Source organism: Peromyscus californicus, unplaced genomic scaffold (genome assembly GCF_007827085.1).
Source record: "Peromyscus californicus insignis strain IS unplaced genomic scaffold, ASM782708v3 Scaffold_8__1_contigs__length_139910024, whole genome shotgun sequence".
In the NCBI taxonomy this organism is placed as follows: domain Eukaryota; kingdom Metazoa; phylum Chordata; class Mammalia; order Rodentia; family Cricetidae; genus Peromyscus; species Peromyscus californicus.
In genome coordinates, this window is record NW_026294606.1 from 45,134,862 (window position 1) to 45,159,701 (window position 24,840).

Here is a 24,840-nt window from a genome sequence, read left to right on the forward strand (position 1 = left end):
CGCGCCCCCGCTCCGGAAACTGCGCGCAGTGCCCTCGGGGCGCGAGGCCCAGGCCCGTCCGAGCGCCGCGGGGTGTCGCCGCCGCCGCCGCCGCCGCCACAGGACGACGTGGACGCGCAGCGGCGGGCGACGGAGGCGTGCTGCGGTCGCGCCCACTGCCCTCCCGCGAGCTCGCCCCCGACGTCAGGACGATGGAGTGAAGCGCGGCCCGCGGTGGCACTTCCGCGTTGCGCCGCCGGAGCCCGAGGCCGCCGCCGCCCGGCGCGGCCGGCGTTCTGCTGCCGAGGACAGGATCCTCCCGCGCCAGGCCCGGAGGCCGCTGCGCACACACCGCGACTGGAAGCGGGGACGCGCGTCCCGACCCGGATTATCGTGGCGCGGCTCCCGGCCGGCCCTGCTGCTCGCTCCCCCTCCGCCGCTGCCGCCGTCCCCCTTCCCGGCGGGGGACATGGCCAGGGTCTGACCCCGGAGGAGGCCGCACCCGCGCCGCACTCTGCGGCGGGCTCTAGGCGATGCCGAGCAGCTCGGACACGGCGCTGGGGGGAGGCGGGGGCCTGAGCTGGGCCGAGAAGAAGTTGGAGGAGCGCCGCAAGCGGAGGCGATTCCTGTCCCCTCAGCAGCCGCCGCTGCTGTTGCCGCTCCTGCAGCCGCAGCTCCTGCAACCGCCGCCGCCTCCGCCGCCTCTGCTCTTCCTGGCTGCCCCCGGCGCGGCCGCCGCCGCAGCCGCCGCCGCCGCGGCCTCCTCCTCCTGCTTCAGCCCCGGCCCCCCTCTGGAGGTCAAGCGGCTGGCGAGAGGCAAGAGGCGCCCCGGAGGGCGGCAGAAGCGGCGCCGCGGGCCCCGCGCCGGGCAGGAGGCGGAGAAGCGCCGGGTCTTCTCGCTGCCCCAGCCGCAGCAGGACGGCGGTGGCGGTGCCAGTAGCGGCGGGGGTGTGACCCCGCTGGTGGAGTACGAGGATGTGAGCTCCCAGTCCGAGCAGGGGCTGCTGCTGGGGGGCGCCAGCGCGGCAACGGCGGCGACGGCTGCCGGGGGAACGGGGGGCAACGGCGGGAGTCCGGCCTCCTCCTCCGGCACGCAGCGGCGCGCGGAGGGGTCGGAGCGCAGGCCGCGCCGGGACCGCCGCAGCAGCAGTGGCCGCAGCAAGGAGCGCCACCGCGAGCACCGGCGGCGGGACGGGACGCGCAGCGGCAGCGAGGCCTCCAAGGCCCGCGGCCGCCACGGACACAGCGGCGAGGAGCGGGCCGAGGCCGTCAAGAGCGGCAGTAGCAGCAGCAGCGGCGGCCGCCGCAAGAGTGCGTCGGCTACGTCTAGCAGCAGCAGCAGCCGCAAGGACCGGGACCTCAAGGCCCACCGCAGCCGGACTAAGTCGTCCAAGGAGCCGCCCTCGGCCTATAAGGAGCCGCCCAAGGCCTACCGAGAGGACAAGAGCGAGCCCAAGGCCTACAGGCGGCGGCAGCGGTCCCTGAGCCCGCTAGGAGGCCGGGACGAAAGCCCGGTGTCCCACAGGGCCTCGCAGAGCCTCAGGAGTCGCAAGTCTCCCAGCCCGGTGGGAGGTGGCAGCAGTCCCTATTCCCGGAGGCTGCCGCGCTCTCCGAGTCCCTACAGCCGGCGCCGTTCGCCCAGCTACAGCCGCCACAGCTCCTACGAGCGGGGCGGCGACGTGTCCCCCAGCCCGTACAGCAGCAGCAGCTGGCGGCGCTCGCGCAGCCCCTACAGCCCAGTGCTCAGGTGAGTCCTGCCCCCTACCCCTAGGAGGCCTAGAGTGGGGTTGGGTGCCTCAGGTCCTCTTCCCGGACCAGAGGAGGGATTTCTAGTGGGGAGGGGTGCTATGCGAACCTTTGGGGGTTGGAGGGACGGTTTCTAAGAGTTCAAAGTTTTAAACTTGTTGCTTTAACTGTTAGCAGGTTTCTGCAAACCGCTCTGCTCTCTCAGCATTTCTAGTTAGGATAAACCCTAGGAGTAGCTTAATTTGTCTTAATACTTTTGAAACCTGTTTTATGGAGAAAAGGTTACTTTGTTGGTTCTTTATTAATGGATTGCAGTACAGGGACTTACATTGTAAAGAGCAGTCAGAATCGGGTGGTGATGTCAGAGTTAGTTAAGGATTGCAGATATTTCATGTAGTTAATACGAGGATGGGAAAAGCAGCTTTTGTAAAGTTTATTTTAATGCTCAAAATACGTGTAAGTAGACGTTGATAGTAATAGAGTTTGAAGAGAAGGAAAGGAATTACAGTTGAGATACTTTTGTGTCGGGTGGTTTTTTACCTGTTCTTTCAGACTCATGGTTTTAAAAAGAAGGAAAAAATGCCTTATGTTCAACACTCAGTTGCCAGTAATATAAATGGATATAGTGGTACAATGTAACCGAGTGAATGGCTTAGTAAATTCTCAGACCACTATAAACCTGAAACTGCTCGCTGTAAGGTTTAGGCCTTTTAAGTAATAATAATCCTAATGAGTGTGTTCAGAAATTTTTGCAGGTATTTAATCTGGTGAAATTGGAGTAAAGTTTTTATATGGCTGTTAAGCCTTGTTTGTTGTACAATACTAGTCTCAAATGTGTGTATTGATAACATGTGTATTATGTAGAGTGAAGTAAAAGTGGCTTTTGCCTACTTTGTAGGTTTTGTAGATTCTTATATTAACACGGCTGGGTCTTCTAGGCTTTATGGTTTGTGGTGTTATAAGCTAGTTTCAGGATTGGGGTTATTTTCCTGTTTGTCTTAGTTTGTGGTAATGCCAAATGGATACCCATCTGTGGGGACTGGTTATGCTGGTGCTCAGTGTAGTGCATCTGTGAAATTTGCAGATCTCTTACTGTCAAGTTAGCAGAACGCCCAAGTGTCTTTAAACCATACGATCTGTGTACATTTCTTCATAGTGTTTGAGTACGCACAAAATGCCAGTTTTAAGAATTTTGCAACTGACAACTCTGCAGCAATTTGACTTGTGCTTTTTATATGATGTTACTTTTTACTTGTAATATTTTACCTTTGCCAAAGTTTTCATTTTCTGCAATTCAGTTTGTTTTGCAAACTGACTAGATTGATTCATAACTTTAGATAGCAATTTAAGTGTGTAATGGCAATTTTAACAATGGGTTTGTGTTTCTAGATATCTTAGTGAGTTTTTTGTTACACATTGGTGATAAGTGTGTACTACAGAGTAGAGTTTGTGTGATTAGCACTGTGCATGCTTAGTAAATCTCTTAGAGCACATACTACATGCCAGCGCTAGTTTAGGCACTGCAGTGGAGCAGTGAACACAGAGTTACTGTCCTCAAGGAGCTAGCATGTAGAAAGTCCACTCACTGGGGAGTCTTTTCATGATGTGTGTATTGACCAGCTTGATTTCCAAAGGGCTCATTTGGGAAGGTGCTTTTCGATAATATTGCCCATCATTTCTGACAGCTGGCCATGTGGTTCATGCCTGAATACATCAGTAGGTAGGAACATGTTATGCTTGGGCAGTCTGGATTGGACTTGAGTTCAGGCACTGTTTGCCCAGTTTCTTTTCTTGTATGATTTGTTCAGTTTCTTAGCAAAACCATTGAAGACTTTTTGCTAAACTATAATACCTAATACTTGTCTTTTTTTAAAAAAATAATTTCAAGGGATAAATGAAATTTTGCCTTTTATAAAGTATACAACCCTACAGAAACCTGAAGTGGTTGTATTCCGAATAGTTTGAATTGTTAAAAATCTTACTGAAACAGAAATCCACATCCATGCATTTTCCAAATATAATGCTTTGGAATGATACAAAACAAATTTGTATACTATACTAATTCTTTAAAACATGGAAGATAGTTGTCATGTTTCCAAATCTTCTCTGGATCAAAAGCTTGTCTGTCTTTCTTTTCTTTTCTTTCTTTCTTTCTTTTTTTTTTTTTTAATGAAGTTTGGTCTTAAGGTTTTTGTTGTTATTGCTGTTTATTTTGTTTATTTTGCATTGTGTTGCTTGTCAAATGTTCTGCTTAAAATTTGGGGCCAGAATTAATGGCTAGTTTTATTTGAAAAACAAGATTTAGAAAGATAGCAAATGTATATACTGCTGAAGAACATGAATTCACTTGTCCAGCTTAGTACAGAAAGTTTTATTTTCTGCTAGGTTTAGTAGTAGAGCCAGATGATTGACTCTTCAATGAGTAGACAAGATTGTAAGCTCCACAGTGGCATCTAGCCTGTCTTGCCCACCATTGGGTCCTAGTGCTCAACACTGTATTTGGGTAGGATACTTATAGACACTTAATAATCGTTGAATAGCTAAGTGAAGGGAAGATAGAGTTGAGTGAACATAGGAACTGTTGCTCTTTCTGGATTACATGCTTCATTTGAATAAATAATATAGACCATGTGCTATGCTGTAAGAAACATCAATATGACATTTTCCAAGCCCACATACTAATGAATTACAATGTAGATTTTTTTTTTTTTTTTTTTTTTTTTTGGTTTTTCGAGACAGGGTTTCTCTGTGTAGCTTTGCGCCTTTCCTAGAACTCTCTTTGGAGACCAGGCTGGCCTCGAACTCACAGAGATCCGCCTGGCTCTGCCTCCCGAGTGCTGGGATTAAAGGCGTGCGCCACCACCGCCCGGCTAATGTAGATTTTTTTAAAGGAAATGTATCTATACTCAAAATACGATTGAAATCATTCTAGAGGCTTCTACCTTCCAGCCTGTTCTTTGTCTGCACTTGTGTCTCCAGTTCTCAACTCAAGCATTTCATTTCATCAGCTTTCTTAGATTAATTTCTCCTCATAAGCTGTTTCATGAATTTTTCTTTACTATTTGATTGTTGAGGTGTGTGAATTCTTAGCATCTTCCTGATAAGCCATGTAATAAATGTGAGTGTGTCGATGGAAGGAAAGAAAGGTGCTGAGTGTAGAGTTCCATGGTATGCACTGATCCATGGCCTAACTAACATACAGGCTCACAGGCAAGTCCTTGTATAGTTCCCGCTGATGGATTAGGAAACATACCCTCCAAAACTTGAGTGATTTGCTGATGGAATAGGAAGCAAATGCTTCAAAAACTTCAATGTTTTGCATCAAAGTCAGTTTGGATTCATACCCTGAACTGATTTGAAAGTCTTTAATACTGTGGTGTATTCAACTTCAGTTGGTATTCGTGGCACCTCTCATACGGACGTGTTTTGTTAAAAAAAAAAATTAACCTTTTAAGGGTACTTAAGTGTCAGTTTCGTTTCCTTGGCTATTTCTCCCCTCGATTTAAAAAAAAGCTTCAAATATTTTATTTTATGAGAGTTTTGCTGTATATATGTCTGTCACCACGTGCTGGCCTGGTGCTTGCTGAGGTCAGATGATCAGAAGAGAGTGTCAGATGCTGTGGGATTGGAGTTACAGACAGTTGTGAACTGCTATGTGGGTGCTGAGAATCAAACTGGACACTCTGCAAAGAGCAAAAAGTGCTTTTAACCGTTGAGCCAACTCACCATCCCCTAAAGATTTTTTTTTTTTTTTGGTTTTTCGAGACAGGGTTTCTCTGTGTAGCTTTGCGCCTTTCCTGGATCTCGCGCTGTAGACCAGGCTGGCCTCGAACTCACAGAGATCCGCCTGCCTCTGCCTCCCGAGTGCTGGGATTAAAGGCGTGCGCCACCACCGCCCGGCTAAGATTTTTTTTTAAAGAAATTTTCTAGGTAGACTGAGTCAGCACTCAGGATGTTGAGACAGGAGTTGGTCAAGGTTAGCATAAACTACATTGAGACTGTGTCTGAAAATACAAGAAACAAAATCAATGTTTCTGATGATGCGTTCAGCTTGATTGTAGTTTTGTTTGTTTGTTTGTTAATTAGTTAATTAATTTTTTTTTTTTTTGTAGGGCTTGAAATGAACCCAGGTTCTCTGGCTTGTTAAGTAAGCATTCCATCACTGGTTCCTTCCAGTCTCAATTTGGTTTAAAAGAACAATGAGGAGGTTGACATCTTTGAATGGTTTTTCTGTTTTGTCTTTACAAGATAGACCAAAAATATTTCTTGGAGATCTAATTATTAGTTATTGATGACTAATTTGCTGCGGAAGCTGTTGACTTGCAGTTATTGAAGTCAGGTTAATTACTAGCAGTAGGATGAAGTGTATATAGCTGGTTTTGACTCCATCGGTGTAGGCTCAGGGTTCAGGGTTCAGTAGAAGGCTTTGCTGTTGAATAATACCAAGACCCTGAGAATCCAATGACTGGACCTCAGATAGAGATAAAAGTTAGGTCACTGATGTTTACTAGCCTATTATATGGGGCACCTGGTTAAGGTTATTTTGTTCTCACAACTGCTGTTCCGAATGATGTGAAATTAGGATATTTTTAAGCTCCCATTACAAAATGCTTCTGGTTTGATATGTATGTCATAGAAAAAGTATCAGAAATCTAAGATGGAGAATAAGTGCAGAAACAGAAGAGAATGGAACTTTGGGTGAACTGTTTAAAAGTTTCCAAAAGTGGCAGTTCTACCTTTCATTCTAAGAAGATGTACCTTGCTCTTTTCTCTGGTCAGTCTTTACCTCACATTTTCATCTGTTCCATCCTCATTAAATTTATTTCCTCTTAACACTAACATTTATATCTGCCTTCTGCATAACACCCCTGGCTATCCTGGAACTTGCTTTTTAGACCAGGCTGGCCTCAAACTCACTGAGCTCTGCCGGCCTCTGCCTCCTGAGTGCTGGGATTAAAGGCATGCGCTGCTATGCCTGGCATCTTTTCAATGTTATAGTCTCATTTAGGCTGTCATTATTAATGTGTTAGACTTTCTCTTTCTACCCCTCTTCATTTAGTTCCTTGAAACAGGATCTCACTCTAGCCTAGTTTGGCCTTGTACTGGGGCAGTCCTGCCTCAGCCTCTGGCACACTAGTATTCAGGGAGTCAACTACTGTAACTGTCTCCTCTCCTCCCAACCCTTTCTGGTCCATGCTTTATTTCTTACTGTAAGGTTAAATAGTGTATCTCTTGTAGGATTGGGTATAAACGTTGTGATACATTGTGACTTAATGCCTTTAATAGTATGACCCCACTCTGTTAGGACTCTTATTTTTCAGACACATTTATTTTTCTGTATTTCCCTATTAACTGTTCTCTGAGCTTGAAATGGTAGAAGAGACACTGACAACTTTTTTTCCATCTTTGCCTTTTGTCTTTCACGGAGAACTCTATCTCAGCATCTTGATTGCTTACTCATCTGGATGTTCATTTCTTTCTCTGTGCTCCTTACAGCACTTTGTTTTGTTTTTGCTGTAGAGCTGTTAAAAGTTCTGATATTCTGTCTTAATTAATTGGCTGACTATATTTGTTTGTCCCTACTAGATTGTAAGCTAAAAGGACAAATTTCCAAAATGTATTTGGTAGTAGTAGTTTATTTAATTCTTTAATATCTCCTTTCCCCTTCACAGAGTAAAGCAAACCAATTTGTACAGATACCATCTTGAAACTTGCTTGCCATTTTGGTTCACATATCTTCTAGGATTGAGGAAGTAATTGTGATTTATAGGGAGAGACTTTAGTGGGTAAAAATATTTACTGTACAGGTCTTGAATGTGGTTCAGAAGAGAACTGATTCTGGAAAATTGTCTTCTGACCTTTACATGCCCATGGCCTGAGTGCCCACACTTAAACAAACAATAGCAACAATATATATATTTTAAAGATGAGACTTTAAAAACGTCTCTCTGCCAGGTGTGGGTGGTAGCACACACCTTTAATTCCAGCACTTGGGAGGTAGAGGCAGGTGGATCTCTGCATTTGAAGCCAGCCAGGGATGCATAGCAAGATCTGCATCTCAAAAGAAAAAGGAAAACATCTTAATTTACTGGAAAATGAAGAGAATGCTTGGTCACTTTAATGTAAATAAAATAAACTCAGACCTACTGTTTATATTTGCTATATCTACTATTGACCAGGATAAATCATTTGTTTTTCTTGATGAATTTAAATCACTTGTTATGGTAGAAAGCTTCTGAGCAGAATATCATATTTTATTTGATTGAAACCCTAGAATATAGTTATTTCTGAAAAATCAGTTGAAAGTGAATGTTGCTTAATTTTTTTTATATAAGGTATTCCCAACCTCTTTCCCTATTTGGTCCCCATCCCCCCACCTCTCCACCTCCTTGTGGATATCACTTTCTTTTCTGTTTTGGTGGTGGTAGTTACTGTTATTTTTGTTTTGGGTTGCCTTTATCTCACATGGAAATTTATTATAAGCTTGAAGTAGATGTTGGAAGCAAAAGTACCAAGCTGGAATCAGAAATATTACTTCTTTACAGAGATAGAATTAAAACCTTGAAGTTGTGGGAGACTCAATACTGTAGATGTGTATTACAGGATAAAATGTTAGTGAAGCAGGGAATTTATATGAAAAGGGTATTGAAAGGAACTGAAAGTTGTAATTGGGTTAGTTTCTTCCCCACTCTCTGTCGCCCTGTTTTCAGTTACAGGGCACTTTCACTGGGTTACAGCGACTCTACAATGCATCTAGGAGTAAAGAATTTCACCTCTTTTGGAGTAACTCTCTCTCTCTGGTTTTTCTGTATAGTTTAATTTTCTCTTTCTTTTGATACTGCTCTTTACCCATTTACGAAGACAACAGAAGCTCATAGCAGAATTTTTTCACTTAGTACAGAAAAGTATATGAAATTGAAGTGTTCTTTTTCTTTTTTCTTTTTTTTTTTTGGTGTGTGTATATGTGTTGTGACTGCATGTGTATATGTGTACCCACAAAGGCCTGTTACCTGAGAAGCCAGAAAAGGGCATTGGATCCCCTGGAACTGAAGTTACAGGTAGTTATGAGCTGCTCTGTGAGTGCTGGAAACCTAACTTGATTCTTTTGTAAGAACAGCTAGTGCTCTTAACCACTGAGCCATCTCTTTCAGCCCTTGTAAGTATTTTTAAATCTGATTACCTCAGGGGTAGGCATGTGACTCAGTGGTACAGACAGCCCTGGCCTAAATCTAGATACATGAATATTCTTTTTTGTTGTTGTTAAATTTATTTGTATTTATTTTCATTTTGTGTGTGTGTGTGTGTGTGTATACACACGTGTGTATGTGTGTGTGTTCATATACCACTGCATTCTTGTGGAGGACAGAGAACAACATGGATGAGTTGGTTTTTCTTCTTTCACTCTGTGGGTCCAGAGAATTGAATTTAGGTAGTCAGGCTTGATGGCAAGCACCCTAGTGGGTACTTTTTTTTTTTTTTAATTTTTGAAACGGCATTGCTGTGTTCGCTAGCTGTTCTAGTACTAGCTATGTAGCCTAGGCTAGGCTTCAACCTGTGGCAATCTGCCTGCCTTGGCCTCCTGAGTTGCTGGGATTACAGTTATGTACCATTCATTATATTTGGCTGTTTTGTTTTTAATTGATAGTAGTGATTGTGTGTTTTTGTGTGTCACAATGTGAGTGAGCTTCAAGATAATTTAACAGTCTGTTGCCTCATGTCTGTGTGTGTGTGTGTGTGTGTGTGTGTGTGTGTGTGTGTGTGTGTGTACACACACCCAGTCCTCCATCTTCCCCAGTGCTTTCTCACTTTCTGACCTCTGGGATTCGTTCCTAGTGTGCATCACCATTCCTGTGTGAAGTCTCCTCTGAGAAATTTTGGGATATCTACTGCACTACTGTATAGTCATCATTTTGTGTAATCACTAAATCTTGCTTTTCTTAACTGAAATGTTATACACTTTTGATCAACGTTTTTCCTTTCTCTATCTGTCCTTTTTCCCAAACCTCTGTTAGATACTATCCCCTTGTCCATTCTATAGTAGAAGTTCTTAAAAGCTTGGTAGAGTAATAGACTCAGACTTGATGCTTCGATTTTACATAACAGTGAAGTCATAGGGCGTTTGGTTTTCTGTGCATAACTTACTTCACTTTAATCTTTGAAGGTTAATCCACATTATTGTAGATGATAGTGAGTGTGTGTGTGTGTGTGTGTGTGTGTGTGTGTGTGTAAATGTGAGAGTGTGTGCTTGTGGAAGTCCAGGATACCAGATTGCCTGGAGCTGGAGTTGTAAGCAGGAACTGGGTGTGGGTCCTTTACAAGGGAGCAGTCGCTCTTAACTGCTGTGCCCTATCTCCAGTTCCCCAAAGCACATCATCATTATTATCATTATTACTCCTTTAAATATGTTCTGTGTGTGGGTTTGTGCAGTGCACATTGAAGCCAAAAGGTATTGGATCCATCATTATTATCATTATTACTCCTTTAAATATGTTCTGTGTGTGGGTTTGTGCAGTGCACATTGAAGCCAAAAGGTATTGGATTCAAAAGGAGTGGGCATTAGAGGGGGTGTGGGCTGCCCAGTGAAGCCATCTCTACAGCCTGGATTTTCTTTTTATAAGGCTAAATAGTATTTCATTCTGTATATATGCACCACATTTTCTTTATCTGATCATCTGGTAATGGATACCTATGTTACTCCCTATATGAGAGTATAAAGTTTTAGTTCACTGATTTCAGTTCTTTGGGATTTATATGGAAAAGTCAGATTACTGAGTCATGTGACAATTCTATTTCTAAAGTTTTGAGGAACCATTATGCTGTTTTCCGTAATGGCTTTGTTAGTTTACATTAGCACCAACAGTGCCAAATAGTTCATTTTTCTCCAGTACCCCACCATCCCATTTCAGTTTTGTTTTTAGTTTCCTTAAGATAGTACTGAACATCTTCCCAAATGCTTATTTGCCCTTCACTTTTTTATTTGTTTCAATTTTTTTTTTTTTATGTTTTGGAATTGAATTGCTTTAAACTTCTGTACATATTCTGGGTACAAATAAATTCTGCAAATGTCTTGTCTTTGGCATTTTAGCTTTCATAATTTATAAAATTGGGTTAAAAATACTTTGTCTAAAATATTTTGTGAAAAAGATTTTCTCCTTGGTTCTAGTGTTCATTTTATCAGGTATTTTACATTAGCATACTTATATTTCCTTCCTTCTTGCATATTCTCATTAATAGATTTATTTTTAGACACATATGACACATGTGTTATATATAGACACAGGATTTTAAAATGTGGAATCACATTTACTTACATACCTTTTCAATTGCTTTTCATTCCTTTGTATAGGTCCAACTTTGTATGTTGGATTTCCTCTGGTCAGTGTGATAGATTTCTTATAATGCAGTCTGCTAATCTGGAATTAGAAGTCTATTTTGAAAGATACTTCTCTTGACTATGGAATCCTAAGTCAGTATTTTTTCTTTGTCAGTATTTAGACTTGTCCACATCTGGCGTCCATAGTTTGCGTTTAGGTTTTCTTTTTCAGTCACTTGATTTTTCATCTAGTGAAGTTTTTTTTTTTTTTTTAAGTTAATATCTCTTAACATCTAGCACACTATGTGACAGTTAAGTACCCAGCAAGTGATAGATATTAACCTCATTTAGACGAGAACACATTCAACACCAACCACCATTTCTTTAAATGTGTTAATATTAACAAGGTGTAAAATGACCAGAGAATCAAATTCGTGTGTGTCTTTATGCAAATTAGGCACAGAGTCCCCTGCTGCTCTGTCTTTCCTTTTTAGCTTTAAAAACACATCTCAGGTCATGGTTCAATGAAACATGAAGATGGTTTAAGCTCAGTAGAGTAGAGGTTGTTAGAGCAAATATGTAAACGGTTAGTTATGTGTCTTTAAAAAAAATGTGTTTAAGGAACCTTGAAAGGAAACACATTTTTAGACTAAGTACATTGTTGCTATTTTCTAATTTTAAAAATAATGTCCTTATTGAGATGTGATTTACATTCCACACAGTTTACTCTTTAATTTATTTTTATTTTCCTTACAAGTTTCTTGAAACTTCTTACTATTTTGCCCATGCCGGCCTTGAACTCCTGAACTTCAGTTTTCCTCCAGCTTTAGCCTTTTTCTGAAGAGGGTGAGCACAACTTTCCCTGGCTGTGGATTTACTCTGTTAAATTGTATAGCTTATTAGTCTTCACTACATTCTTAGAGTTTTACATCCATCACCATTAAATCTAGAGCATTTTAATCACTTGTGCAAGAAACCATGGCCATTAGCATTGGCACTCACTCTGTACTTCACTTCCTCCTGCCTGTGCCATCACTAGTCTTCTGGTCTATAGACATAATTTGGATTTTTTTCATTTAACTGGAATAATATATTAACGTGGTCTTTTGGACTGGTTTTCAAGATTCATCTGTGTTGTGTAATGTATCAATACTTTATTCCATTTTATGTTCAAATAATACTCTGCTGTCTAGAGAACACTACATTTTACTGTTAATGAACATCTGGATTGTTACCTTTTTTTTCACTATTAAATAGATTTATGATCCTATGAACCTGTATTATATAAAGTTTTACATGTGTTTTTACTTTTCAGGTGTATACCTAAGATTTGTTGGGTCATGTAATTTTTTTTTTTTTTTTTTTGGTTTTTCGAGACAGGGTTTCTCTGTGTAGCTTTGCGCCTTTCCTGGAACTCGCTTGGTAGTCCAGGCTGGCCTCGAACTCACAGAGATCCACCTGGCTCTGCCTCCCGAGTGCTGGGATTAAAGGCGTACGCCACCACCGCCCGGCTGGGTCATGTAATTTTTAACATGAGGAACTACCAAACTATTTTTCAAAGTAGCTGCATCATTTTTACATTGGCAATGAATGGGGACCTCCACTTTTCTCCATCAAACTCAGAGTACAAAAAGTGTTTGATTATAGCTCTCTTACTTGAGTGGTATCATGTGGTTTTGATTTACGTTTCTTTGAGGAGTTGTGAAGTTGAGCATATTTCTATGTTTGTGGACATTTGAATATCTTTTTCTTCTTTTAGAAATGCCTTAAGTTCTTTTTCTTATTTTAAAATTCGGAATTTGATTTTGGTTTGTTTTTGAGACTGGCTTTCACTGGGTACCTCAAGCTAGCCTGAGACTCATTCTTCTGCCTCAGTCTCCTGAATTTGGACTTATAAGCCTGTGCCATGATGCCTGATATTTACTAATTAGTTACTCTCACACATATAACTTGTAAATATTTTCTCTTTTTTTTTTTTTTTGGTTTTTCGAGACAGGGTTTCTCTGTGTAGCTTTGCGCCTTTTCCTGGAACTCACTTGGTAGCCCAGGCTGGCCTCGAACTCACAGGGATTAAAGGTGTGCGCCACCACCGCCCGGCATATTTTCTCATTTTTATCACTTGTTATAATAGTGCATTTTTGTTTGATTTGCTCTCTTTTTTTAAAGAAAGGTCTCACTGTATAGCTCAAGCTTGCCTCAAACTTGGCAGTAGTCTTATTTCAGTGCTGGGATTAGAAGCCTGATCCAGCATTCCCAGTTGTGTTGTTTATTTTTCTTAAATGTATTTAAAAATTTTTAATGACATTTAGTTATTTCTTTTTATCTTGCTGAACCCATGGTTACAAAGACTTAGTCCTGTATTTTCTTCCAAAAGTGGAATGTAACTTTAAAGGTGGATTTCTGTCTCAAAAAAAAAAAAAAAAAAAAAGGAGACAAAACCAAACAGAAAACCAACAAACCAAAACCTCCTCTCAAATATTTGTTGGATAGTTGTATTTTTTTTCTTTGTTGGTAAAGACTTCTTTTTAAAATTTTTAATGTGCATGTGTGTATGCTTATGTCCTCTGGAAGAGCAGCAAACACTTTTTCTTTTTTACTTTTTTTTTAATTTTTTTTATAAATTTGGTTGGTTTGTTTTTGAGACAAAACAAAGTTGTCTCCTTCCTCCCACCATATGGGTCCTGGGGATTAAACTGAAATGCCAGGCCTGGCTACAGGTGCCTTTACCTGCTGAGCCATCTTTCCAGTCCTGTTTATATCCTCTTGATTTAATTTTGGTAAATCATATATATGTATCTAGGAATTTGTTTCTTTTTCATTCGTAGTTATCAGTGTATTCCCTAACGATTCTCTAGATTTCATTGATGTCCATTGGAACCTCTATTTTTTCCACCTCTAATATTATTAATTTGAATCTTTTGTCTTCATTTTAGTTAGATTGTTTCTCTCTCTCTCTCTCTCTCTCTCTCTCTCTCTCTCTCTTTCTCTCTTTCTCTCTCTCTCTTTGTGTGTGTGTGTGTGTGTGGCGCACGCTTGCCCCATTCCCACAGTGACACACCTCCTCCAGTGAGGCCACACCTCCTGATAATGCTACTTTCTATGGGCCCAGCTGTCTTTGTTAGAGTTTTTGTTGTTGTGAAGAGACACCATGTGTACAGCAACTCTTATAAAGGAAAACACTTAATTGAGGTGGCTTACAGTTCAGAGGTGTTCTGTTCAGGAAGTTGTCTCCTGAGCCAATGTGTTCAAGGCCATCCCTCCACTTTTTCTTCTACCACATTCAGAGTATCTGGTTTTATGTTGAGGTTTTTTGATCTACTTGAACTTGAGTTTTGTGCAGGGTGATAAGATAATGGCTCTCTTTGCTTTCTTCTATATGCTGCCATCTAGTGAGACCAGCACCATTTTTTGAAGGTGCGTTCTTTATTTCATTGTATAATTTTGGCTTCTTTGTTGAGAATCAGGTGTTCATAGGTGTGGATTTATGTCCTGGTCTTCAGTTTGATTCCATTAATTGACATGTCTGTTTATTTGCCAGTACCATGAGATTTTTGTTTTGTTTTGTTTTGGTTTTATTTTGAGACAGAATTTCTCTATGTAGTGTAGCTGAAAGTTTTTCTGTCTCCTGTGTGGCCTGAGGTCAGGACAAATCTTTCTCACCCACCAGTCCCGTAGCCACTTGGACCCAGGTAAGCGCACACAGGCTAATATTATTTTTAAGCTATGGCCATTAGCTCAGGCTTACTACTGACTAGCTCTTACACTTAAACTTGGCCCATTTCTGTTAATCTATATGTTGCCATGTGTTCCGTGGCTTTACCTGTGTTCCATTACATGCTGCTCTCTGGACGGCAGGCTGGCGTCTCCTAACTCAGCCTTTCAGCCTTCCCAGAATTCTCCTTGTCTGTTTATCCCGCCTATACTTCCTGCCTGGCTACTGGCCAATCATCTTTTTATTTATCAAATAATCAGAGCAACACATTCACAGTATACAGAACATCTCAAAGCAATGTAGTTTTAGTGCCTGTCCTGGATTGCCTTGAACTCACAGAGATCCGTCTAGCTTTGCCTCCCAAGTGCTGGGATTAAAGGCATGCACCACTACTACCACCACCACCCAGCCTGATTTATTTATTTATTTATTTATTTATTTATTTATTTATTTATTTATTTATTTATTTATTTTTGAGTTAAACTTGTATCCCATTTTACTGAAGGTGTTTATCAACTGTAGTAATTCTCTGGTAGAATTTTGGGGTCGCTTACATACACTATCATATCATCTGTGAATAGCAATACTCTTCCTTTCCAGTTTGTATCCTCTTGATCTCCTTTAGTTATCTATTGCTCTGGCTAGAACTTCAAGTACTGTATTGAATAGATATGGAGAGAATGGAGAGCCTTGTCTTGTTCCTGATTTTAGTGGAATTGCTTTGAGTTTCTCTCCATTTAATTTGATGTTTACTATTGACTTGCTATAAATTGCCTTTATTATGCCTAGGTATGTTGTCCCCTGTATCCCTGATCTCTCCAAGACTTTTATCATGAAGAGGTGTTAGATTTTGTCAAAGCCTTTTTTAGCATCTAATGAGATGATCATGTGCTTTTGTTCTTCCAGTTTGTTTGTATGGTGGATTACAGTGACAGCTTTTCCTATGTTGAACCATCTGTGCATCTCTGGGATGAAGCCTACTTGATCATGGTGGATGATCTTTTTGATGTGTTCTTGGATTCGGTTTGCCAGCATTTTATTGAGTAGTTTTGCATCAATGTTCGTGAGGGAAATAGGTCTGTAAATTCTCTTTCTTTGTTGAGTCTGTGTGGTTTGGGTTTTAGGGTAGCCTCCTAAAATAACTTGGGCCATGTTCCTTCTGTTTCTATTTTGTAGAATAATTTGAGGAGTATTGGTGTTAGCTCTTTGAAAGTCTGGTAGAATTCTGTGCTAAAACCATCTGGCCCTGGGCCTTTTGGTTTTTCAAGACAGGGTTTCTCTGTGTATCCCTGGTTGTCTTGGAACTCACTCTTGTAGACCATGCTTGCCTCAAAATCACAGCGATTCACCTGACTCTTCCTACAGGATTAAAGGCATGACCCACCACCACCTGGCAGATTGGAAGACTGAATGACTGCTTCTATTTTTTTTAGGGGTTATAGGTCTAGTTGTTTATCTGATCTCAATTTATTTAATTTTGGTAAATAATAACTATCAAGAAAATTGCCCATTTCTTTTAGATTTTCCAATTGTGTAAAGTGCAGGTTTTGAAGTATGACCTAATGATTTTTTGGATTACCTCAGTGTCTGTTGTTATGTCCCCCTCTTTGTATTTGATACTTTTAATTTGGACATTCTCTCTCTGCCATTTAGTTGGGTAAGTGTTTGTCTAGCTTGTTGATTTTCCTAAAGAACCAAGTCTTTGTTTCATTGATTCTTTGTATTCTCTTTGTTTCTATTTTATTGATTTCATCCCTCAGTTTGAGTATTTCCTGCCATCTACTCCTCTTAGGTGTGTCTGCTGCTTTTTGTTTTAGAGTTTTCAGGTGTCCTAAGTTGCTAGTATGAGCTCTCTCCAAATTCTTCATGAAGGCACTTAGTGCTATCTATGAACTTTCCTTTTAGCGCTGCTTTCATTGTGTCCCGTAAGTTTGGGTATGTTGTGCATTCATTTTTATTTAATGATAGGAAGTTTTTAACTTTTCTTTATTTCTTCCCTTGACCCAGTGGTAACTCAGTAGAGAGTTTTTCAGTTTTCATGAGTTTGTAGGCTTTCTATTGTATCTGTTGTTGAAATCCAGCTTTAATCTATGGTGGTCTGATAAGATAGAGGGGTTATTTCAGTATTTTTATGTCTGTTGAGACTTGCTTTGTGATGGAGTATATGGTTAATTTTGGAGAGGGTTACATGTGGTGTTGAGAAGAAGGTATGTTCTTTTGTGTTTGGGTGAACTATTCTGTAGGTATCTGTTAGGTTCATTTGAGTCATAATGTCTGTTAGTTCCATTATTTTTCTGTTTAGTTTCTGTCTGGACGACCTGTCCATTGGTGAGAGTGGGGTGTTAAAGTCCCCCAATATTAATGTGTGGGGTTTGATGTGCGATTTACGCTTTGGTAATGTTTCTTTTACAAATGTGGGTGCCCTTATATTTGAGGCATAGGTGTTCAGAATTGAGAAAAATCTTGGTGGATTTTTCCTTTGAATATGAAATGCCCTTCTCTTTAGATTAATTTTGGTTGAAAGTCTATTTTGTTAGTAGGATAACTACCCAAGCTTGCTTCTTAGGTCCATTTGATTGGAAAATCTTTTTCCAACTCTTACCTCTTTGATGTTGATGTGTTTCTTGTATGCAAGAAAATGATGGATCCTGTTTTTGTATCCATTCCATTAGCCTGTGACTTTTTATTGGTGAACTGAATCCATTGATAGTGATATTAATGACCAGTGATTGTTAATTCCTGTTATTTTGTTGTTGGTGGTAGCAGTAGTGTGTGTGTGTGTGTGTGTGTGTGTGTGTGTGTGTGTGTGTGTGTGTGTGTGTGTGTGTCTGTTTGTGTTTCCCTTCTTTGGGTTCTGCCAGTATGAGATTATCTATTGCCTGTGTTTTTGTAGGTGTAGTTAACTTCCCAGGGTTGGAATTTTCCTTCTAGTACCTTCTGTAGGGTACTATCTGTAGGATAGATACTGTTTAAATTTGACTCTGTCATGAAATATTTTGTTTTCTCTAAGAGAAAACTAAGAGACTCTAAGAGAAAAACTGTTTGTGGTGATGGACAGTTTTTCTCTTTAGAGTCTGCAAGACATCATTCCAGGCCCTTTTGGCTTTTAGAGTCTCCATTGAGAAGTCAGGTGTAATTCTAATAGTCTGCCTTTACATGTTACTTGGTCTTTTCCCCTTGCAGGTTTTAATATTCTTTCTTTGTTCTGTATGTTTATGTTTTGATCATTATGTAGCAAGGGGACTTTCTTTTCTTCTCCAATTTATTGGTGTTCTGTGTGCTTCTTGTACCTTTCTTCTTTAGGTCAGGAAATATTTGTTCTATTATTTTGTTGGAAATATTTCTGGGGATTTGAGCAGGGATTCTTCTTCCTGTACTCCTGTTATTCTTAGGTTTGGTCTTTTTATGGTGTCTGTGATTTCTTGGATATTTTATGTTAGGAATTTTTTAGATTTAACCTTTTTTTTTGGGGGGGGGCTGATGTATCCATTTCTGCTATCTTATCTTCAGTGCCTGAGATTCTTTCTTCCATCTCTTGTATTCTGTTGGTAAAGTGTAGCACGAATCTTAAAGGGTCGTATTAATAAAAACAAATCCAGGAGCCAGGTATTGGAGTGAATGACTGGAAGATCAGAGAAGCAGAACAAGCCACAGCCATCTCACCTTGCCAATTCCTCAGCTGATCCTGTTTCCTCAGACTGGAAGCCTCTTGAGTTCTCATTCAAATGAATCTCGGCTGAGCTGCTGCCTAGTTCCTGGTCCTCACGCTTTATATACCTTTTTGCTTTCTGCCATCACTTCCTGGGATTAAAGGCGTGAGTCACCATGCCTGACTGTTTCCAGTGTGGCTTTAAACTCATAGAGATCCAGGTGGATCTCTGCCTCCCAAGTGATAGGATTAAAGGCGTGTGTGCCACCATTTTCTGGCCTCTATGTCTATCTAGTGGCTCTTCTGTTCTCTGACCCCAAATAAGTTTATTAGGGTGCACAATATTTGGGGAGCACAATACCACATTTCCCCTTTTTTGTCTAAAATAAAAAAGCTTATAACTAATATAAGAAAAACTATATCCAATAAGTATATACAGTATATACAGTCAAGAATTATATTAACAATGTCTAGTCCATTTTTAAAAGTAGATGCAATAATTGACCTTTTTATCATATCCATATTCTCTTTTTTCTTTTCATAATAGATTCAATAATCTACCTTTTGTCACTTTTATATCTTCCCCTTTTTCTTTTTAGAGTAGATTCAATGATCTACCCATTTATCCTATTATTTCTTTATCTTTTTTCTCAGAGTAGATTCAATGATCTACCTCATACCTATGTTCTCTTTTTTCTTTTTTAAACAAAAACTCTGAATCTAATCTCCTTGTCCAGCTTTTTTCCTGTCCGTTAACAATTAAGAACTCGTAACCAATCATCATAAATAGTGACAATATCCATAACTTATTAAACAACCAAAAACCATCTACCCCACCTCTTGGGAATGCGGGCGTCGTTTTCTTAAAATTACTTCCTGCTTTCTGGGGGTGAAGACATCTTTAGGGAATCCTAAAAAGAAAATTTTTGGGTTAATTGTCAAGTCCTGTATCATCTGTCCAGTCGTTGCATAATGAGAAAGTGCAGGGCTTGTTTCAAGTCCTTGTTCAAGTAGTCTGTCAGGCTGGATCATCTCAGCTAGCCTTCTCAAAATTGTCCTGAGTTGTTTGTAGTCCAAAGTCGATCTTTTGGTGGTGTTAATAAGCTTAATGGCTTTATCATAGTCCATGTGGAATCATCATTGTGGGCTCCTGTCATCTTTTTGAAGACTTCAAAGTCGCTGTTAGGTGTGGTCATGGTTCCCAGCAGACATTTTTTGTTTTTTTGTGCCTCCTCTGTGGTTTGGAGCAATCACAGTCTGATAAATGTCTGTCTCTCGGAACCATTAACATTCTTCCCTAGAAGAGAAAATCTTCACAGCAATTTCTCCCCACCATTTCTCCCCACCATTTGTCTTGCCAAACTTTTCCAAACTGACCCTTGCTGATGCTTTCTTGTAATATGTAACACGATGGTCCTGGCAATTCTCTAAACAAGCAGCAGTAAACCCTTTGACTCAGGAAGCAGCATCACCGCAGTCACCAACACGATGAGAAGGAGCCAGCAACTCGGAGCAGCAGCCGCTGCCTCCATGGTCCCACCACCATTTGTGGCTTGGCCCATTCCACAGCTTCTCCTTAGCAAGCCTCCTAGGCTGTCCTTAAACTCGGGATCCTCCTGCCTCTGCCTCCTTCAGTAAATCCTATTCTTGAGTGCTCCACCACAATTGGCTGAGGGTAGCTCAGGTCTGAGCTGGGGCCCGCAAGGCCACAGGCAAGCGACTTTTTTGTGAATTTATACCAAACGAACGTTGGGCCCAGATGTAGCACGAATCTTAAAGGTCTTATTAACAAAATCAAACCCGGGAGCCAGGTATTGGAGTGAATGGCTGGACGATCAGAGAAGCAGAACAAGCCACAGCCACCTCACCTTGCCAATTCCTCAGCTGATCCTCACCGCAGTAAAGCTTGCCTCCACAGTTCCTGTTCCCATCCCTAAGTTTTCCATTTCTTGAATTCTCTGTTTGTGTTGTCTTTATTGTTTCTCTTTACATTTTCAGGTCTTGAAAGGTAGGTCATGTTTCCTTCGATTGTTTTTTCTTGGCTTTCTTGAGGGGATTTATTCATTTTTTTCTTTAAAGACCTCCATCCTCTTCACAAAGTTGCTTTTAAGGTTGTTTTCTTGTGCTTTAGCTCTGTTGGAATATCCAGGGTTGGTGTAGTAGGATAGCTGGGCTGTGGTGATGACATATTGCTCTGGCTGTTGTTGATTGTGTTCTTACATTGGCATCTCGGCATCTGGATTTGGGGCTGTTATAGGTCTAGGTGCTGACTTCTGAGTTTGTCTTTGTTGAATGTGTGTTTTGTTCCTTGGTTTCCGTTTCCTTTTTGGTCTTTGGGTCTTTGTGGTCTTTGTTTCTGGCAGTTCCCATGACCTGTGTCCCAGCAGGCTCGGTCAGTGTTTGGGTTGTTTTTGTTTTGGTTATTCAGGATTGTTTTGGCTGTACTGTTTTTTGTTTTTTCCTGTGCCTATTCTCTCTCTCTCTCTCTCTCTGTGTGTGTGTGTGTGTGTGTGTGTGTGTGTGTGTGTGTGTGTGTGTGTGTGTTTCCATATGAAAATTTAAGATTATTTTCAGTTTCTGAGAAAGATAGCATTGGGGTTTGATGGGAATTGCATTGCTTCTGTGAGCTGCTTTTCAGAGGAGGGCCATTTTTACAGTATTAATCCTAGCAATCCATGAGAATGGGAGATCTTTAAATCTGGTATTTCCCTCAGTTTCTTTCTTTAATGTCTTAAATCTTTTATTTTATAAGTTTTATTAAACTTTCTTAGTTCTATTTATTCCAAGATAGTTTTTTTTTTTTTTTTTTTTTTTTGAGTCTGGTTCTCACTATTATGTAGCTCTGGCAGTACTGGAACTCCCTATGTAGGCTAGATCAGACTGACCTCAAAGAGACCCACCTGCCTTTGCCTCCTGAGGGCTGGAATTCTGGAATTAAAGGCATGTACCACTATGCCCGACTAGACTTTTTGTTTGTTTGTTTTGCTTGTTTTAAAGTCTGTTGTGAGTAAGATTGTTTTCTTACTTGCTATATTTTTTATTTATATATAGGAAGGCTACTGTTTTTTTTTTTAAATTTTTGGTGGAATCTTTAATGTATAGAATCATGTCATCTGCAAATAAAGGTACTGTGACTTCTTTCCTTTCCTATTTTATCCACTTTATCTCCTTCACTTTTTTTACTGTCTAGCTAAGACTTTGAACAGTGTATTATTAAACAGGAATGGAGAGCTTGGATATCCTTGTCTAACATCTGATTTTGGTGGAAATGTTTTGAGTTTTCTTTGTTTAGTGTGTGGCTGCTGGGATTGCTATATACTGCCTTTATTATGTTGATGTTTCCTGTGTCCCTATGTTCTCTAGGATTTCTGTCATGAAAAGATGTTGGATTTTTGCCTTTTCTGCATCTAATGAGATAATCATGTGGTTTCTGACTTTCAGTCAATGTAGTGGATTATGTTATGTTTATTGATTTTTATGTGTTGACTCATCATTTTTTCTCTGGGATGAAGCTGACTTGACTATGATATCTTAACTTTTTTGTGTGTTCTTGAACTCAGTTTGCAAGTATTTTAATGATAATTTTTATATTAGTGTTCATCAGAGAGATTGGTCTATCATTTTATTTTTTGGTTGGATCTTTGTCTGGTTTTGGTGTGGGGGTAATGCTGGCTTCATAAAAAGGATTTAGAAGTATTCATTCCTCCTTTTTCTCTTTTATGGAATAAATTGAGAGTGTTGGTGTTAGTTCATTGAAGGTCTGATAGAATTCTGTACTGTATCCATCTGGTTCGAGGTTGTCTTAGTGTTTTTATGCTGTGAAGAGACACCATGACCACAGCACCTCTTACAAAGAAAACATTCAATTGGGGTGGCTCGCTTATAGTTTCAGAGGTTCAGTCTATTATCATATCATCATGACAGGGAACATGGCAGTGTGCAGACAGACTGTGATGCTGGAGCTGATAGGCTACATATTGCATGCAACAGGAAGTCGATTGACTGTCATACTGAGAAACTTGAGCAAAAGAGTCTTCAAAGTCTGCCCCCACAGTGACATACTTCTTCCAACAAGGCCATACCCATTCCAACAAAGCCACACTCCTAATAGTGCCACACCGTATGAGATTATGGGGGCCAGTTACATTCAAACAACCACAGAGGTGTGTTTTGTTTGTTGTGTTTTTAGTTGTGAAACTTATTTACTGCTTCTGTCTCATTGGTTGTGAGGGATCTGTTGCTTACTTCATCAATTTTGTTTAGCTTTCTCAGTTTAGTGGAGTATAAGTTTTTTATATTATAAACTTATGATTCTCTGAATTTCCTCAGTATCTTGAAATGTTTCCTTTTTCTCTTTGATTTTATTAATTTGTGTCCTCTTTTTTTTTTTAATTTAATTTGGCTGAAGATTCTCAATTTTAATATTTTCAAAGAACCAAGTCTTCAATCTTGGTATTTTTTCACTTCTATTTTATTAATTTTAGTCCTGACTATTAATTCTCTCTTACCAGCTAGCTACTCTTTTTGTTTTTCCAAGGCCTTCAAGAGCAACATTCGGTTTTGTGATATAGGCACTGAGTGGTTGGTATAAGATCTCCTCTTAGGATTGTCTTCATTGTGTCCCATAGGTTTTGGTATTCATTTTTGTTCAGTGGTGTGTTTAGATTTTATGAGTTTGTGTAATGTCTTTTCTGTTGCTGTTATCTTTATTACTTTGTGATCAGATGGAATGTAGCATGCTATTTTAATTTTCCTAAATTTGTTGTGACTTGTTTTGTGTCCTAATGTGTGGTCTGTTTTGGAGAAAATTCTGCTGTGGGATGTTCTGTTGTTCTGATTGGTTAATAAATAAAACACTGATTGGCCAGTAGCCAGGCAGGAAGTATAGGCGGGACTAACAGAGAGGAGAATTGGAGGAACAGGAAGGTGGAGGAGAGGAGACTCTGCCAGCCTCCGCCATGAGTACCAACATGTAAGATACTGGTAAGCCACCAGCCATGTGACAAAGTATAGATTTATAAAAATGGGTTAATTTAAGATGTGAGAACTAGATAGCTAAAAGCCTGAGCCATTAGGCCAAACAGTTTAAATAATATAAGAGTCTGTGTGTTTATTTTATAAGTGGGCTACGGGACTGCGGGGGCTTGGTTGAAGCGGGAGAAAAAAACTCCAGCTACAAAATTCTGTGGGCTGTTAAGAAAAAAGTGTATCTGTAGTGTTCGGGTGGAATGTCCTATAAATGTTCACTAGCTCTGTTTGATTTATGATGTCATCTAGCTGTAGAATTTTTGTCTGGATAGCCCCTCTGTTGGTGAAAGTGGGGCATTGAAGTCATGCATTGTCAGTGGGTTGGGTCAATCTGTGATTTTTGATCTTACAGTGTTTTATGAAATTGGATGCCCCCATGCTTGGTGCATAAATGTTTAGGATTGGGTTATCCTTTAGATGAAATTTCCCTTTAATGTGTATGAAATGTTTTTTTTCTATCTCTTCTAACTAGTTTTGTTTTGAAATTATTTTGTCAGACATTAAATTAGCTATGCCTGCTCGTTTCTTAGTCCCATTTGCTTGGAGTACCTTTTTCCATGCTCTACTCTAAGTCTATCTCTGATGGTGAGGTGTTTATCTTAGAGGCAGTAAAAGATGGATCCTGTTTTCTTTTTTTTTTTTTTTTTTAAAGATCTATTTATTTATTATGTACACAGAAGAGGGCGCCAGATCTCATTACATGTAGATGGCTGTGAGCCACCATGTAGGTGCTGGGAATTGAACTCAGGACCTCTGGAAGAGCAGTCAGTGCTCTTAACCTCTGAGCCATCTCTCCAGCCCCCGGATCCTGTTTTCTAATCCAATCTATTTGTGTCCTTTTATTGGGAGATTGAGATCATTAATATTGAGAGTTATTATTGAACAGTACTTATTCCTGCAATCTAGTTATGCTGTTTTCTTAGACTTCATTTGGTTCACTATTACAGGATTATATATTGTGTTCTCTTGAGTATATTTTATTTTTTCTTTAGACCAACATATCTACTGTACAACTAACTTGGTTTACATAAATTCCTTCAGTTTGTTTTTATTATGGAAAGTTTTTCTTTTTCCTTTGATTATGAATGGTAGTTTTCCCAGGTGTAGTAGTTTGTGTTGACCTCTGTGGTATTTTTTGTTTGTTTGTTTTCTGCGACAAAGTATCTCTGTGTGGTTCTCTAGACCAGACTGGCCTTGAACTCAAAAGATCTACCTGCCCCTGCCTCCTGAGTGTAGGGATTAAAGGCGTGCACCACCACCACCACCACCACCACCACCACCACCACCACCACCACCACCACCACCACGAGACCCTTTGGTCTTTTTAAGGTTGCAGAGTATTAGGTCATGCCCTTTTGGCTTTCAAACTTCTTAAAGGATTTTTGGTATTCCTGCCTTGATATGTGGCTTAGT

At 40.4% G+C, this 24,840-nt stretch overlaps 1 protein-coding gene across 4 annotated transcripts in view; it reads left to right on the forward strand.

Moving 5' to 3' along the window:
- Positions 1-405: 405 nt before the first annotated feature.
- Positions 406-24,840, forward strand: part of Cdk13 (cyclin dependent kinase 13) — a 102,615-nt gene continuing 78,180 nt past the window's right edge. For all 4 annotated transcript variants that reach the window (XM_052729269.1, XM_052729271.1, XM_052729270.1 and 1 more), the window contains exon 1: positions 406-1,726. In XM_052729269.1, coding sequence (XP_052585229.1) covers positions 513-1,726 — 1,214 coding nt within the window. In that variant the 5' untranslated portion in view covers positions 406-512. The remainder of the gene's footprint in view (positions 1,727-24,840) is intronic.